Below are 18,489 nucleotides of genomic sequence, written 5' to 3' on the forward strand. Positions count from 1 at the left end.
TGTCTTGGGATTTATGAATCTAATTCAGTGCATTTTCTATTTAGTTTCCTTTTGCCAGAAGAAAATGTTTGCAATGAGATATTGGTAAAGTCTCAGTTTGTTGCTTGTATGGCTACTTGTCATTCACTCACGAAGATTGAAGGAATGCTTTCTGGTGATCCACTTGATTTGAAAATGTTTGAAGCCATTGGTTGGGTAAGTTCAATATTTTAAAGCACAAGTAACTTTAAGGAAAATAATAGTAAAAATTACCTTGCAGAAGGATATTGTTTCTGCTAGTTGTTTTGATGACAAGTCTATCTCGTACCGTTAAAGGAACGGTGTAATTTCTAAAGATACATTACTTGAAAAAGATATATAATTCTCTAAAAAAGTGTCTGTTTTAGTTACATTAACTCACTTAAACACCTTTAATAGAGGATGACCTGCTGAGGCGCCTGTTTTATGTTTATAACAGAAACTGGCTATCACCAACATGGGGTAGTGGGCTCGAGTCAGTAAGATGATCTTCAGCAGCAACAGTTGTTGACCGTAGGTGGAAAGTATAGCCAGCCGTGTGTCTTCATGTTCTTTTGTCCCCATTTTCTACTTTCTGTGTTTACACACACACGTTTATTTGTTTATAGCTTTCTATTTGTTGTCATTGATCATTTTAATTTAGTGCTTGCTATGTTTTCTGGTTACCATTTCACAGCATTGAGTTCTTTTACAGATGCAATAATAAGTTTGTTTTTAAAGTTCTCTCCTGGCTTCTGAATTAATTATTTTCTCTGGGTCAGTTTTCTTTTTCCCTCCCTATACTTGGTCTTTTTCCTTCATGCTTTTGGTTTTCATTATACATCTAGATGGTACTTCCATATTTAAGATGAAGGTTTGGTTTGATAATTCTAGGTAGCTGCAGTCAGGTTTTTATCCTTGCCTATAGTGTGTTAAGTCTGTTTTCTTGAGATGTGTCTCCCCTGAGAGGGAAGGCTGACCAAGGGAGCTCCCTGTCTGCTGAGGGTGAGGTCTCTTCAGCAGGCATGCCTCAGTCCAGATTTGCAGAGTTAGCCTTTTAGGTTGCTCTCCTCATCTGCTCCTACAGTGCTTGCCTGGGCAGAGTTATGTTCTGGAGTGCTGACCCTCACATTAGCAGCTCTTCTTCCTCTCAGGTAGGTAGTTCATATCTCTAGACAGTGACCCCTGGTTTTCTTTCTTGTTTTTTTTGCTTAGCTCCACTATTCTGGCTGTTAAGAAATGTACCTCTCTTGTATGTCTGCTTGTGTTTACGCTGGGCTATTGCTATATCCATCAATATGTATCAGTTTGCCTTTTAATATATTTGAAATCCTTTTCCTCTTTTTACTTTGTTTACTTCTGTAGGTTTATTTATTTATTTTGTATTTGGTTAATGTTTTGACAGGGAGGGAGATGAATGACTAGATTAGTGTTTGGCCATCTTCTGATAGCCCAAAATAAATACTTGTCAAATTTAATTCCCAAAAGACCTGCAGAGAAAAATTTAAGAGTAAGGCAAAATAAGACTGATCAATTTTGATGTTCTCTAAAACTTCTCTCTAGCTGAACAGATTTTCAGTAGATTTAGTGTTCTGTTTGCGGGTCTTAAAAAAAACAACAACTGGTTTTATAATTAAGTTTGTATAATAGCATGTTTTGTTTACTCTGAGATGCCTTGATGCTTGATCTTACCACAAAGTATCAGTGGAATGTTTCCACATAACCACACACTGCTGTTACCTGCTGTGATCGTTGCCATATAAGATGTATCTTAATTTCAGAGATGTTAAAACATGTCTTAGAATTGTATCCATTTGGTTAATTGGACACAGTTCCCTACCCAGTCATTTTCCCATTGACTGATTCCTTCATTTTTAAGTCAAATTAGTTTATTGTTTCTTGCATATATGTATTTAATACAAGTTTTTGTTGGAATTCTTTGACCAAAAATAAGTGTTTTTAAATTAAATTTCGAGCAGTTAGGGTAGTAGTATCTTAACCAGAAATGTTCAGTCTGAAACAGTAAACTCAAATCTTTGTACCTCAGTGTGTGCTTGATCCAGCGGTTCTACTAACCATATCTGAGTTCCATGTACTTTTATTTTTTTATTTAAATCAAATTTAGTTAACATATAGTGTATTATTAGTTTCAGGGGTAGAATTTAGTGATTCATCAGTTGCACATAACACTCAGTGCTGACTTATTTCGCTTAGCATAGTACCCTCTAGTTCCATCCATGTCATTGCAAATGGCAAGATTTCATTCTTTCTGATGGCTGAGTAATATTCTGGGGTGTGTGTGTGTGTGTGTGTGTATGTGTGTACCACATTTTCTTGATCTGTTCATCTGTTGATGGACATCTGGGCTCTTTCCATATTTTGGTTAATGTGGACATTGCTGCTGTGAACATTGGGGTACATGTGCCCCTTGATCCACTGTTTTTTTATCCTTTGGATAAATACCTAGTAGTGCAATTGCTAGGTTGTAGGATAGCTGTATTTTTAATTTTTTGATGAACCTCCATACAGTTTTCCAGAGTGGCTGCACCAGTTTGCATTTCCACCAGTAGTGTAAGAGGGTTCCCCTTTCTCGGCATCCTCGCTAACATCTCTTGTTTCCAGAGTTGTTAATTTTAGCCATTCTGACTGGTGTGAAGGTGGTATCTCATTGTGGTTTTGATTTGTATGTATTTCCCTGATGCCCAGTGATGTCGAGCATTTTTTCAGTGTCTTTTAGCCATTTGTGTCTTTGGAGAAATGTCTGTTCATGTCTTCTGCCCATTTCTTGATTGGATTTGGGTGTTGAGTTTGGTGAGTTCTTTATAGATTTTGGATATTAGCCCTTTATCTGATAAGACATTTGCGAATATCTTCTCCCATTCCGTAGGTTGCCTTTTGGTTTTGTTGACTGTTTCTTTTGCTGTGCAAAAGCCTTTTATCTTGATGAAGCCCCAGTAGTTCATTTTTGCTTGCCTCTGGAGACGTGTCTAGCGAGAAGTTGCTGTGGCCGAGGTGAAAGAGGTTGTTGCCTGTGTTCTCCTCTAGGATTTTGATGGATTCCTCTCACATTTAGGTCTTTAATCCATTTTGAATTTATTTTTGTGTATGGTGTAAGAAAGTGATCCAGTTTCATTTTTCTGCATGTGGCTGCCCAATTTTCCCAACACCATTTGTCGAAGAGACTGTCTTTTTTCCATTGGATATTCTTTCCTGCTTGGCGAAGATTAGTTGACTGTAGAGTTGAGGGTCCATTTCTGGGTTCTCTATTATTCTGTTCCATTGATTTATGTGTCTGTTTTTGTGCCAGTCCTATTCTGTCTTGATGATTACATCTTTGTAATAGAGCTTGAAGTCTGGAATTGTGATGCCTCCAGCTTTGGTTTTCTTTTTCAACATTCCTTTGGCTATTCGGGGTCTTTTCTGGTTCCATACAAATTGTAGGATTGTTTGTTCCAGCTCTATGAAAAATGCTGGTGGTATTTTGATAGAAATTGCAGTGAATGTGTAGATTGCTTTGGGTACTATAGACATTTTAACAATATTTGTTCTTCCAATCCACGAGCATGGAATGTTTTTCCATTTCTTTGCGTCTTCCTCAATTTCTTTTATAAGTGTTCTGTAGTTTTCAGAGAACAGGTCTTTTAACTCTTTGGTTAGATTTATTCCTAGGTATCTTACGGTTTTTGGTGCAATTTTGAATGGGATTAATTCCTTGATTTCTCTTTCTGCTGCTTCATTGTTACTGTATAGAAATGCACCAGACTTCTGTGCATTGATTTTCTATCCTGCCACTTTGCTGAATTTATGTATCAGTTCTAGCAATGTTTTGCTGGAGTCTTTCGAGTTTTCTACATAGAGTATCAAGTCATTTGTGAAGAGTGAAAGTTTGACTTCTTCTTTGCTGATTTGGATGCCTTTTATTTCTTTTTGTTGTCTGATTGCTGAAGCTAGGACTTCCAGGACTCTGTTGAATAACAGTGGTGAGTGTGGACATCCCTGTCGTGTTCCTGACCTTAGGGGAAAAGCTCTGTTTTTCCCTGTTGAAGACTATATTAACTGTGGGTCTTTCACATATGGCTTATATGATGTTGAGGTATGTTCTATCTATCCCTACATTGTAGAGGGTTTTATCAAGAAAGGATGCTGTACTTTGTCAGATGCTTTTTCTTCAGCTGTTGAGAGGATCATATGGTTCTGATCTTTTATTAATGTCATATATCCCGTTGATTGATTTGCAGATGTTGAACCATCCTTGCCCAGGAATAAATCCCACTTGACTGTAGTGAATAATCCTTTTAATGTACTGTTGAATCCTATTGGCTAGGATCTTGGTGAGAATTTTTGCCTCCGTGTTCATTAGGGATATCAGTCCATAATTCTCCTTTTTGGTGGGGTCTTTGTCTGGTTTTGGGATCAAGGTAATGCTGGCTTCATAGAATGAGTTTGGGTTTTCCTTCCATTTCTATTTTTGGAACCGTTTCAGAAGAATAGGTATTAATTCTTCTTTAAATATTTGGTAGAATTCCCCTGGGAAGCTATCCGACCCTGGACTCTTGTTTTTTGGGAGATTTTTGATTACTGATCCAATTTCCTTGCTGGTTATGGTTCTGTTCATGTTTTTTCTTCCTGTTTCAGTTTTGGTAGTTTATATGTTTCTAGGAATTTGTCCATTTCTTCCAAATTGCCTAATTTGTTGGCATATAATTGCTCATAATATTCTCTTATAATTGTTTGTATTTCTTTGGTGGTGGTTGTGCTCTCTCCTCTTTCATTCATGATTTTATAGGGTCCTTTCTCTTTTCTTCTTGATAAGTCTGGCTAGGGGTTTATCAATGTTGTTAATCCTTGTAAAGAGCCAGCTCTTAGTTTTGTTGATCTGTTACACGTTTTATTGATTTCTGGTCTAATCTTTATTATTTCTCTTCTCTTGCTGGATTTAGCTGGATTTATTTGCTGTTCTTTTTCCAGCTCTTTTAGGTGTGAGGTTAGTTTGTGTATTTGAGACCTTTCTTCTTTCTTTTTTTTTTTTTTTTTTAAAGATTTTATTTATTTGACAGAGAGAAACACAGCGAAAGAGGGAACACAAGCAGGGGGAGTGGGAGAGGGAGAAGCAGGCTTCCCGCCGAGCAGAGAGCCCAATGCGGGGCTCGATCCCAGGACCCTGGGATCATGACCTGAGCCGAAGGCAGACGCCCAACGACTGAGCCACCCAGGCGCCCCGAGACCTTTCTTATTTCTTGAGGAAGGCCTGTATTGTTATATACTTCCCTTGTAGGCCCACCTTTGCTGCATCCTAAAGGTTTTGAACTGTTGTGTTTTCATTTTCATTTGCTTCCATGTATTTTTTAATTCTTTAATTTCCTGGTTGACCCATTCATTCTTTAGTAGGATATTCTTTAACCTCCATGTATTTGTGGTCCTTCCAAATTTTTTCTTGTGGTTGACTTCAAGTTTCATAACATTGTGGTCTGAAAATATACGTAGTATGAGCTCACTCTTTTTGTACCAGTTGAGTCCTAATTTGTGACCCAGTATGTGATTTGTTCTGGAGAATGTTCCATGTGCACTTGAAAAAAATTATTCTGCTTTAGATTGAAATGCTCTGTATATATCTGTGAAGTCCATCAGGTCCAGTGTATCATTCAAAGCCCTTGTTTCCTTGTTGATCTTGTGCTTAGATGATCTGTCCATTGTTGTGAGTGGGGTGTTAAAGTCCCCTACTATTATTGTATTATTATCAATGAATTTCTTTAATTTTGTTATTAATTGATTTATATATTTTGGTTGCTTCCAAGTTAGGGGCATACATGTTTGCAATTGTTAGAGATCTTATTGGATAGACCCCTTTATTATGATACAGTGTCCATCTCTTATTACAGTCTTTGGTTTAAAATTTAGTTTGTCTAATATAAGGATGGCTACTCCAGCTTTCTTTTGGATGTCCATTAGCATGATAAATGCTCACTTTCAATCTGGAGGTGTCTTTGGGTCTAAAATGAGTCTCTTGTAAGCAGCATATCGATGGGTCTTGTTTTTTAAATCCATTCTGATACCCTGTGTCTTTTGATTGGAACATTTAGTCCATTTACATTCAGAGGAATTATTGAAAGATAAGAATTTATATGTATCAAAAATGGATCTAAAAGCACTCTGCATTGGTTATCAGATATGGATGGACCTATACTTTTCCATGACAACATTTGACCACTGAAATCCCAGACCACCATAGGGAATGACTGCACTGGGCCAAGAACTTTTGCCATATCCATCACACTCGTCTGACCTTTTTTCAACAGATTACCACCTCTTTCATCATTTGGAACTCTAAGAAACAGAACATTCTCTAATAGAGAACAGTAATTGAAGGATTTGAATAAATTTTAACAATGCTAAATTTTATAAATATATAATTGGAGAAATTTGTTATTGGGGGAAAGCAGTTAATGCTAACTTTTGGTTGAATAAAACTTTTCTTTTTCTTAAAAAAAAAAAAGAAAAATATGAATTTAGTACTTTTGTATTATCTGTAAAGTCTCTGTTCCTGTAGATTGTGTCTGTTCCTTTCTAGTCTTTGTTACTTTTGGTCTCTCTGCTTAAAGGGTCCCCTTTAATGTTTCTTGCAGGGCTGGTTTAGTGTGCACGAATTCCTTTAGTTTTTGTTTGTCTTGGAAACTCTTTTATCTTTCCTTCTATTCTGAATGAAGACTTCCTGGATAAAGTATTCTTGGCTGCATATTTTTCCCATTCATCATGCCGGTCCTTTCTGGTCTGCCAGGTCTCTGTGGACAGGTCTACTGCCAGCCTTATGCATCCTCTTGTCTTGAGCTGCTTTCAGGATTTTCTCTTTATGGCTTTGTAATTTGCAAGTTTCACTTTAATAATCTGTTTTTGTTGATTTTGAGGGGAGGTCTCTGTGCCTCTTGGACTTGAATGCCTGTTTCCTTCCCCAGATTAGGGAAGTTCTCAACTATAAGTAAACCTTCTGCCCCTTTCTCCTGCTCATCTTCTCCTGGGACCCCTGTAATATGGATATTATTTTGCTTTATGGAATCAATGAATTCCCTAAGTCTACCTTTGTAATCTAATAGTTTTAGTTCCCTCTTCTCTTCAGCTTCATTATTTTCCATAATTTTATCTTATATATCACAGCTTTGTTCATCCTCATTTTTGTGGCCTCCACTTGGGACTGCATCTTGGTTATAGCATTTTTAATCTTGGCCTGACTGGATTTTAGTTCTTTTATCTGTATAGTAAGGGATTCTCTAGTGTCTTCTGTGCTTTTTTCAAGCCCAGCTAGTATCTTTATAATTGTTTTCTAGTTATGTTAGACATCTTAGTTATGTCCATATTGATTAAATCCCTGAGTGGTTATGAGTACTATCTCTTTTTCTTTCTTTTGGGGTAAATTTCTCCATCTTGTCATTTTGTCCAGAAAAGAAAAGAAGGAAAAAAAAACCCACAATAACAACAAGAAGGGGCGCCTGGGTGGCTCAGTCAGTTAAGCGGCTGCCTTTGGTTCAGATCTCAGTGTCCTGGGATTGAGCCAGCATCTGGCTCCCTGCTTAGCAGGGAGTCTGCTTCCCCCCCTCTCTCTGCCCCTCCCCCTGCTTGTGCTCTCTCTCTCAAATAAATAAAATCTTAAAAAAAAAATAACAACAAAAACTTCAGGAAGTGTTTCTGGTGTATGCTGTGTGCACTCTACTGTTGTGTTTTGGCTGATTCTTTCCCACTGGTCTGTCCTCTGCGGAGTTCTTTGCTTGTAGTGGGGAGTGTTTGGATCTTTAACTTGGTGTGCTTTGATTTGTTTGTTAATTTGAAAAGAAAGAAAGAAAAAAGCCTGATCCAAGACAAGAGAAAAGGAACAGAAATGCAAACAGAAAACAAACTATAAGCCTGATTCCAAAGAATAAGAAAGAAAGAAGGAAAAAAGAGTAAGGAAAGAAGAAAAGAGGAAAAAAAAATAAGAAGCCTGTTCCAAAAAATAAACTAGAACGAGACAAACCAACAAATGAACAAAAAATTATAAGCCTGATACCCCCCCAAAAAAAGATAAAGAGAAAAGAAAAAAAATATACATATGAAGTAAAAGATAAAACGTAGAAATGGAAAAATAAAACATTTAAAAAATTAAGGAGAAAAAAAGAAGTAAGCCTGGTCTTATTTCCACCAGAAGCTGACATTTTGGAGTACTCTTATCAGTAGACTTGGTACATGCGGAGACCTGTGTTGGTCTTCTGAGGGAGAGGCCTGCTGTTCTGGTTTACAAGCTGACTTGCCCTTATAAAGATGCCCCTGCCAGGCCAGGGGCATCTTTAGTGTAGGGGACTCCAGCCTCCAGGGAGGTGCTGTGGTTCTCTCTGAAGTCCGACTGAGCTGGGTGGGGGGCGGCGCGGAGGGATGGATGGTGAAGGAGGAAGAATATGGCATCATCCTACCCTCTTGTCCCTGGAGAGGGAACTCCTGGCCACCGCTATTCAGGAGGCCCTCTCAAAAAAGCAAATAATCTCCGGATGCCTGGGTGGCTCAGTTGGTTGGGCGTCTGCCTTCGGCTTGGGATCGAGTTCCCTGTCGGCCTCCCTGCTCCGCGGGGAGCCTGCTTCTCCCCCTGCTTGTGTGCTCTCTCTCTCTCTCTCTCTTTCTGACAGATGAATAAATAAAATCTTTAAAAAAAAAAAAAGCAGATAATCTCTTGTGTCCCGGGCTTTTATCATTTCCCTGTTCTTGACCTGTCTGTTCCCCGGCTGTCGGTACGCCTGGTGCCACAGATCTTCTGTATTTTATCTCTGCCCAGTGGCTGGGATTCAAAACTCCCAAGTTTTAAAGGGCCTGGCAAGATGCAGACCCACTCCCCTATGCCAGAGGAGAACCTCGTGGTGTGCCCAGCACCATCCTGTCCCAGAAAAGTAGTCACACAGTTCACCCATGCAGGCTAGAGTTTATCGTGACGTACAGCAGAAAGCCGCAACTCAGTCCCCTACTCTGTTCTGTCCCAGAAAAGCAGTCGCACAGAGGCTGAATCTACTGTGGCAGACAGTGAAAAGCAGTGGCCAGGTTACCTGCACTTGGTGGTTTAGGTCTATTGTGGCTCACAGTGAAAAGCTGCTACAAGGTTATCTGCCCTCTGCGCACACCTCTGTCCCTGCTGTTGAGCTCTGCTCAGTGGCTACCAGCTGGCCTTTTGTCCTTGGAGAGGCAAAATATGTTCTTCCAAATGTACAATGGTAAGGGAGCGATCTCTCCCACATGTGACCCAGGGGATCTCCTCACCTCGGCTTATTGTGTGCTTCCCATCTGCTGCGTCCTTTCCCACTCTCTCCCTCTTCCTGACTTTGCCCCATGAAAAGCATTCCCTTCCCTTTGGGTCCCCTTGGCTTTCCTCTCCCCCAGTTCATGGCTCCAAACCTCACATCTGCCATGTCCTCTCCCTCCAACTGTGCAGATTGTTTTCTTTTTTTTTTCCCAAAGATTTTATTTATTTGACAGAGAGAGACAGCGAGAGGGGGAACACAAGCAGGGGGAGTGGGAGAGGGAGAAGCAGGCTTCCCGCCGAGCAGGGAGCCCGATGCGGGGCTCGATCCCAGGACCCTGGGATCATGACCTGAGCCGAAGGCAGTCGCTTAACCAGCTGAGCCACTCAGGCGCCACTGTACAGATTGTTTTCTTAATCCTAGATCGTATTCCTACTTGTTCAGAATAGTTGGATGTTGATCTGGCTGTGTTCGAGGGACGAGGCCAGCTCAGCATCCCCCTACTACTCTGCCATCTTAACTCCTCCCCTGTGCTCTATATACTTTGAATCCTTTCCTGGTAGCAGAAAAGAACCCTTGGGTAATAGACTGAACTTTTTTTTTTTTTTTTTAAAGATTATTTATTTATTTATTTATTTGACAGAGAGACAGCGAGAGAGGGAACACAAGCAGGGGGAGCGGGACGGGGAGAAGCTGGCTTCCCGCAGAGCAGGGAGCCCAATGTGGGGCTCGATCCCAGGACCCTGGGATCATGACCTGAGCCGAAGGCAGACGCTTAACGACTGAGCCACTCAGGCGCCCTAGACTGAACATTTTTGGTATTGCAAGAATCTTCTGTTTCTTGCCGAGATCGTCTAGATCAGCAGGTTGTAAGCAAAATGAGAAGTTTTTCTGTTTCTCTGGTTCTTTTTTTTTTTTTTTTAGTATTTTTATTTATTTATTTGAGAGAGACAGAGATAGTGAGAGAGCTTGAGCAGGGTGGAAGGGGAGAAGCGGACACCTCATGGAGCAGGGAGCCCGATGCGGGGCTCGATCCTAGGAACCTGGGATCATGACCTGAGCCGAAGGCAGACGCCTAACCATCTGAGCCACCCAGGCGCCCCTCTCTGGTTCTTTATTCCACTTCTAACCTCTGCTTCTCATTTTCCATGGGTTGCCAGGACTTTAAGTTTGCTTAAATTTTACTGTACTTATATTAATGATCTAGTAGTGCTCATTTATTCCTTGGGTACTGACTTTTTTTTTAATTATTACTGAAGATAGCCATAATGTTTTTGTTTTGTTTTGTTTTTAAAGTAGAACCAGTGAATTGAATTTTATGAAGTAATGTGTTGGATATTTTCCTTTCAGATTCTGGAAGAAGCAACTGAAGAGGAAACAGCACTTCATAATCGAATTATGCCCACTGTGGTTCGTCCTGCGAAACAGCTGCTTCCTGAATCCACACCTGCAGGAAACCAAGAAATGGTGCGAAATCGTGTTAAGTTGGATAATACTGTTGATGCTCATGCTTAATCCTCATTTTGAAATGTTGCTAGAAGATGAAATCACATGTCCTTTATTTAACTCTTATGCAGATATGAATATTTTAAGTGCATTTATCCAAAACTATACACCTTGTGTATTGCAGGTACTAGGTGTATAAAACCTTAAGATTTAATTCTCATTACCATTACTTTTCCTTCCTATTTATTGAGCAACTTCGTGCCTTCTGATTTAGATACATGGTGATTAATCCTTTTAAATTGAAACTGTATTCTTAGGATTCAGTAAAACGAATATGTGAAAGGCTTTATTTTTAGGTGAATATCAAATTATGTTCCCCCTTAGTTTATTTTAGTACTTAATATGTTAACATTTTAGGATAACAAAATACTTGAAAATATTCAAGGATATATTTTTATTAAATGAGAGGTAGTAGAGAAGCAGTCTTGAAACCTGACTTTGAAATAATCAAAGCTCCTTGCTGTTTTTTAAGTAATGTTTTGCGGATGTATCAAGTTTTTTTTTTTTTTTTTAAACTTGAGTACATTAATGGACCTAATCTGTACTACTGCTTCTTTATTCTTTTCACTTTGTTTTACTTTTAGGAGCTGTTTGAACTTCCAGTAAGTAAAGAATGTTTGTTACTTAAGTATACTTGCTTTAATTCTAAAAAAATAGTAAATGCTTTATGCATCTTTTGAAATCACATAGGCTATTTATGAGATAGGAATTGTTCGCCAGTTCCCATTTTCTTCTGCTTTGCAACGTATGAGTGTGGTTGCAAGGGTGCTAGGGGATAAGAAGATGGATGCCTACATGAAAGGAGCACCTGAGGTCATTGCCAGTCTTTGTAAACCTGAAACAGGTAAGGAAGCAACTAGGCTCTGAGTGAAATTCTGGTATTTGTGTGAGCTTGTATTTGTAATTTTAACAGTGACATTTATTTTTTCCTTTTTAAAAGTTCCTGTTGATTTTGAAAAAGTTTTAGAAGATTACACTAAACAGGGGTTCCGTGTGATTGCTCTTGCACACAGAAAATTAGAGTCAAAACTGACATGGCATAAAGTACAGAATATTAGCAGGTAAGGTTGATGATCTGTTTTGCTATAATTTGTCCAATAATGTTTGTTTATATAAGTCATATACAGCAATTTATATGTTGTATTTATTAAATATTTATCCAATGTGTGCAACTATACCTAATGCAGTTTTGTTTTAGGTGATTGAGATACAAGTACAACTCTTCAGAACTCATATCAGTTTGTTTGTTAAATATTTATTTAGTACCCTCTATGTGTCAGGCATGTTTTAGGAATACAGTTCTGTTTTAAAATGTAAACATAATTCTCTCGTATTTTGTTTTTCTCAAATAACCTGCTTGGTTTTGCCCAGTGGTTGGAACCAAGTGTTATTTCGGTCAGAGTTTCATGAGTCAAAATAACTAATTATATCAGTCTCCCCTTCCCTACTCCCAGAGGTCGAATGACATTGCCATCATCACATTTACTTTTCTCCAGTCTTCCTCTCTCCAATTTCTGTTCCACATTGCCTCCAGAGAGCTTTTTAACATTCAGATTTAATACCAGTCTCCTACCTGGAATTCTAATAAATGGCTTCCCATCATCTACTGGAAGAGTTCACCATCAGGAATATGCATCAGGAAAGAAACAAAACAAACACTTATTTATGTGTTTTGTTTGATGTGATAGAAGCAGATAAGAATCAGAAAAAGGCATACAGGGGTGCCTGAATGGCTCAGTCAGTCAAGTGTCTGCCTTTGGCTCAGGTCATGGTCCCAGGACCCTGGGATCAAGCCCCGAGTCAGGATCCCTACTCAGTGGGGAGTCTGCTTCTCCCTCTTCCTCTGCTCCTCCCCCCTGCTTGTGCTCTCTCTCAAATAAATAAATAAAATCTTTAAAAAAAAAAAAAAAGCATACAAATGGCCAAAGAACACATGAAAATGGTAGTAAACTTTATTTAGTTTTTTGGGGAACTACAAAATAAAACCACAGTGAGACATCACTTCTCTTGTGAGGTTGGTGAAATTAAAAAGATTGATAATATCAAGTGTTAGTGAAGGCTTGAGAAAATTTTTTTTTTTTTTTTTAAAGATTTTATTTATTTATTTGACAGAGAAAGACACAGCGAGAGAGGAAACACAAACGGGGAGTGGGAGAGGGAGAAGCAGACTCCCCGCCGAGCAGGGAGCCCGATGCGGGACTCGATCCCGGGACTCCAGGATCATGACCTGAGCCGAAGGCAGTCGCTTAACCAACTGAGCCACCCAGGCGCCCGGCTTGAGAAAATTTTAACAACATACTGTTACTATACTATTGTAGATTCATAATGAACATGTGTAATACCTATCAAAATTTAAATTGCTTATACAGTTTGACCCAGCAAGTGCAGTGCTAGGAATCCAGCTTAAAGAGCTATTTCTACATGTGCATAAGGTTCAGATTTAAATAGTGTCAGTAGCATAACCAATAGGGCAGTGGCTAAATTATGGACTATTAACACTTCTTTTAATTACAGCTTTTCCCACTATGCAAAAGTAGAGTGTTCCTGTGAAGCTGTTCATAAGCCAGAAGGGCTTAAAGTGAAGAAACAATTACCATTAATTTATTTAGAAAAAATTCTGAGGGTTTCCAGACCCCAAAAATAATCTCTCTTAAGCTGTGATACCTTAGGACACATCTTGTTAATGCAGGCACAAAATAAATCAAGATGGAGCAAGATGCTCACGGACACAGTTGAGACCTATATGGCTTGACGCTGAGATGCTGATTGTAATCCCCAGGGAAGGAGCTTGGGAGTGCCACTCTCACTGCTTGGGAGTGCACTGCTTCTGAAATGGCTCACTACAAAACAAAATGCTGAATGCTATTTTTGCCTTTCACCTTTTTTTCTTAAAAGTGAAAAGTCTTCAGATTTCCTTGGGTTAGTGAAAACAAGTACTAATGTAGGTCTTTCATAAAAGTGAAGTGGCCTAATGCAAGCTTTTGAAAAGTGGGAGATACCTAAGTGTAAAGAGTTAGGGCAGTGTTTATAGTATAATACTGTTTTTCTTTAAGATTTTATTTATTTATTTGACACAGAGAGAGACACAGCGAAAGAGGGAACACAAGCAGGGGGAGCGGGACAGGGAGAAGCAGGCTTCCCACAGAGCAGGGAGCCCGATGCGGGGCTCCATCCCAGGCAGGACCCTGGGACCATGACCTGAGCCGAAGGCAGATGCTTAACGACTGAGCCACCCAGGCGCCCCCCAATCCTGTTTTTCTGAATGAGAACTAAAGGAGTGGAGTGGATAGCCAGCCTATTTAAATAACTAAAAGGAAAAGCTATGTTGGGAATTCTGCCTATTCACACAGAATGTTTGGGGGATGTGGTTTAAGTATGAATGTTTAAAAAAAAAAGAAAAGCAGTAGCCAGATGATGTGACGGATATGCATAGTTGGGAGGTACACATGTAAAATACTGTGTTCTAATTTTTGTGAAGGGCACATTAGCTTCTTTCTCTACAGCTTCACCTTTTGCCATTTTTCCCCTTAAAGACTAACTACTGATTTGTCTGTAGTTCTTGAGCCTGTCCTATTCAGACATCCTTCTGTGCCGTTGAATAGGCTATTCCTTCTGCCCAGAATATCCTGTCCCTGTCAACTTTTCTCTCTTTCTCTACTGCCCTTCCATGGCATCCTTAAACCAAGACCTTCGCCATCTTTCCATTCTATCTCATAGGGACAGGTTTTGGCATTTCTCTTACAGCTTGAACCTTTATATCTTGAGTTGACTATTGTATTGTTCATTCATTAGGGGATAAAATTTCCATGACCTGTGTCATTCATTGGAAAGTTAGGAAACCATTAGCAGCCAGAAACTAGCAAGTCATGGGAAAACGGCAACAGTGCTTGGACCCCAGAGTTTCACATTGGTACAGCTTTGTTCCTTGAAATGCATTTTCAGACTTAAAGGCTTATTTCTCCTATCACCACCAGCAGTGTCATTTGTATTGTTTCCTAACTGTTCTTTAATACATTACCACCCATAGTTATAAATTATATTTCAAAGATTGTTTAGGTTTTAGAGCTATGTACTTAAAGTGCCTTTATTGAATTTTATGTCAACAAACCACTTGTTATTGCAAGTCTGGAATTTTGGTCCCTACCCTCAAGTCTTCTTTCTCCATTGAAAAAAAATATTTCTGGGGTGCCTGGGTGGCTCAGTTGGTTAAGTTTTCCAACTCTTGATCTCAGTTGAGGTCTTGATCTCTGGGTCATGAGTTCAAGCCTCACATTGGGTTCCTTGCTGAGTGTGGAGCCTACTTTAAAAAAAAGAAAAAAAAAATCTGTGATATAATTTTGGTAGCTTGAGATTTCTTAAGAATGCAACCATCTCCGGGGTGCCTGGGTGGCTAAGTCATTAAGTGTCTGCCTTCTGCTTGGGTCATGATCCCAGGGTCCTGGGATCGAGCCCTGCATCGGGCTCCCTGCTCAGCGGGAAGCCTGCTTCTCCCTCTCCCACTCCCCCTGCTTGTGTTCCCTCTCTCGCTGTGTCTCTGTCAAATAAATAAATAAAATCTTAAAAAAAAGCACATGTTATTTTTGCATGCACATCTCTCTCTCTTTTTTAAAAGATTATTTATTTATTTATTTGAGAGAGAGAGAGAGAGGGAGGAGGGGCAGAGGGAGAGAATCTCAAGCAGATTCCGAACAAGTGTGGGACTCTATCTCACAACCGTAAGAGATGACTAGAGCCAAAGTAAAGGGTCGGATGCTCAACCAACTGAGCCACTCACATTCATCTGCGTGTATCTCTTTGTTGGCATGTCTCTTTTCCCACAAAAGCTCCTTAAGGGTAGAGATCATACCTTTTCAGCTTTGACCTCCCACTGACTAGTAGTACTATTTGGTGCAGAGTAGATACTCAGCTTTTGAAGGAATAGCATCTTGATAACTGTTGAATATTAATAAAAATTTTTTTAAAGGAAATTTTTTTTAAAGATTTTATTTATTTATTTGACAGAGAGCGAGCATAAGTAGGAGGACCGGCAGGCAGAGGGTGAGGGAGAAGCAGGCTCCTTGCTGGGCGGGGACCCTGAAGCAGGGCTCCATCCCAGGACTCTGGGATCATGACCTGTGCTGAAGGCAGATGTTTAACGACTGAGCCACCTAGGTACCTGAATATTAATAAATAATTGTAAGAGCCCCATCTCTGGGACCCATGTAGATCTCATTGTCAGACTGCTAAATAGTTTTTGTATCACACTTCCAGGATCAAGAATTTGATCAAGAGTCTAGGGACGCCTGGGTGGCTCATCGGTTAAGCATCTGCCTTTGGCTCAGGTCATGATGCTGGAGTCCCAGGATTGAGCCCCATATTGGGCTCCCCACTCAGCGGAGAGTCTGCTTCTCCCTCTGACGCTCCCCCTTCTTGTGTTCTCTCACTCTCTCTCTCTCTCAAATAAAATCTTTAAAAAAAAAATTTGATCAAGAGTCTTCTCTAAAATTCATCAAAGGCTTGATAATAATGAATCCAGTATAACTGTATTGAATGTGCTTATTGTCAAGTTTTTCCCTTTTCTCTTAACATTTATATTAGGGTATATTGTATGGGGGGATATTAAAGCATAGATTCATTTATGCTTATTCATTTTGTGGGTAGAATATAAGATGAACATTCTTTAGTACTACAGGTGTTTAGTGTCTTACAAAAGTAACATTTCCAAATTATCCTTATTTCTCACATTTCAGAGGGTAAAGTTTTATTTCAAAATATACCTCTTGGGAATTATTTTTCCAGATATAAATTTTTTGAGATAATCGAACACACACATTTATGGCTTATTCAGCATATAAAATGTTTCAGTTTATAATGGCTTTATTAATATAAAGAGAATCGTATCTGTTCTCTGGACTAAACCATTATGTGTTAAAATCTCTTTTTCTGCAGAGATGTCATTGAAAACAACATGGATTTTATGGGATTAATTGTAATGCAGAACAAATTAAAGCAAGAAACCCCTGCAGTACTTGAAGATTTGCATAAAGCCAACATTCGCACTGTCATGGTCACAGGTTAGACTTTATAAAAGGACACAGGAAAAATTGAATGTGACTCTTAAGAGTTCAGGTTATAGGATATTGTGGAATGACCAGTTAGTTGTAAAAGCATATAGTGGCTCCTTCCTACCTTGGCCCATTTCAACTCAAAATGTTTTTTAAAGGTATAAGATAACTTTGAAATACTCTTTTAAGGTCTAGCAAATTCTGTTTATAGAAAAACGGTGAAGGGCATACTGTAAAAATTTAGATTTTGCTCCTTTTTGTTGCCCCTCTTTAATCATATATTTTTTATAGCAGTTATTTTGTGTAAGCTATTTGTAGATTTGTTTTCTCTACTAAAGCATAAGATTCTAGAGGGTTAAGAGAATGTTTTGTTCATTTTGGGGTCTTCTGCAATTTTTAGAACTATGCTAGATGCATGGAAAAGGATTAATAGATATTTGTTAGAATTACACTTTTATGTGTAAGAGTATGTTTATTATCATTGCCTGAATGCATACTAGTGAAAATAGCCATTGTTTGATTGGTTTTTGATTTCTGATGACTATATCCAGATGATTCTCCTGGTGTTATTATATTGTTGATATTAGATAATTCCCATTCCTCAGTGTGAACAGCTCTAAGTATTTTTTTCTTAGTAAATAATCAGAATTAAGATAATCATTTTATGGCTCTTCTGTGTTCACTAAGACTTATATGGAAAAGGCAATTGACTTTTTTTTTGTTTCAGAGTCTGAGATCTAGATGCATACTTAACCACTATGTAGCTCAAGTAAAGAAATTTATTAGCATCCCAGCAATTCCGTGGTTCTAATGATTTCTCTTTAAAGCACTTTCCATCTCTGTCTTTTCCCTCTCTTTCCCTGCCATGACAGACTGTGGCCTGTGTCCCACGGGGTCTCTCTGGTCACAGGAGGACACTGCTGGAAATAGTGTGTGGGAATTGGGGGAAGAAATCCAATTGCCCTTCAGTTCTGGCAGCGGTGGACTTCTCAGACCTTTGCCTGCCTTTCACATATATTTATATTTTCTTTTTTCTTTTTTAAAGATTTTTATTTATTTGCGAGAGAGAGAATGGGAGACAGAGAGCATGAGAGGGAGGAGGGTCAGAAGGAGAAACAGACTCCCTGCTGAGTATGGAGCCCGATGTGGGACTTGATCCCGGGACTCCAGGATCATGACCTGAGCCGAAGGCAGTCGCTTAACCAACCCAGGCACCCTGTTTATATTTTCTTGATCCTGCCCTTAACAGGGCTTCTTTTCATTTCTCTCCTCCTTGTGACTGAGAGGATGTCTGTCTTCTCTTCCTATCTTGTAAAGATTGTATTCTTGTTACCTTGTTTATCGTTTTGCTTTTTTTTTTTTTTTAAAGATTTTTTATTTATTTATTTGACAGAGAGAGACATAGCGAGAGCAGGAACACAAGCAGGGGGAGTGAGAGAGGGAGAAGTAGGCTTCCCGCTGAGCAGAGAGCCCCATGTGGGACTCGATCCCAGGACCCTGGGATCATGACCTGAGCCGAAGGCAGACGCTTAACGACTGAGCCACCCAGACGCCCAGTCGTTTTGCTTTTGTAATCCGTTCCTTTTTTCCTATGATATTAGGTATTCTTGTACAGACCACCAGTCACTCCTGAGTTATTTCAACAAATATTTTTTGAGCACCTATTCTGTGTGTATGTAGCACTGTGCCAGGTG

At 39.3% G+C, this 18,489-nt stretch overlaps 1 protein-coding gene across 4 annotated transcripts in view; it reads left to right on the forward strand.

The window, feature by feature from the left end:
• The window catches only part of ATP13A3 (ATPase 13A3), a 95,531-nt gene that overhangs the window by 47,953 nt on the left and 29,089 nt on the right, over positions 1-18,489 (forward strand). For all 4 annotated transcript variants that reach the window (XM_064580088.1, XM_045903138.3, XM_045903140.3 and 1 more), the window contains 6 exons: positions 45-195; positions 10,596-10,712; positions 11,336-11,353; positions 11,442-11,595; positions 11,692-11,812; positions 16,680-16,804. In XM_064580088.1, the coding sequence (XP_064436158.1) occupies positions 45-195; positions 10,596-10,712; positions 11,336-11,353; positions 11,442-11,595; positions 11,692-11,812; positions 16,680-16,804 (686 nt within the window). The remainder of the gene's footprint in view (positions 1-44; positions 196-10,595; positions 10,713-11,335; positions 11,354-11,441; positions 11,596-11,691; positions 11,813-16,679; positions 16,805-18,489) is intronic.

The sequence above is a fragment of the Mirounga angustirostris genome, unplaced genomic scaffold, assembly GCF_029215605.1.
Source record: "Mirounga angustirostris isolate CCGP_5_RB_7025 unplaced genomic scaffold, mMirAng1.0.hap1 SCAF_1, whole genome shotgun sequence".
NCBI classification, from domain to species: Eukaryota; Metazoa; Chordata; class Mammalia; order Carnivora; family Phocidae; genus Mirounga; species Mirounga angustirostris.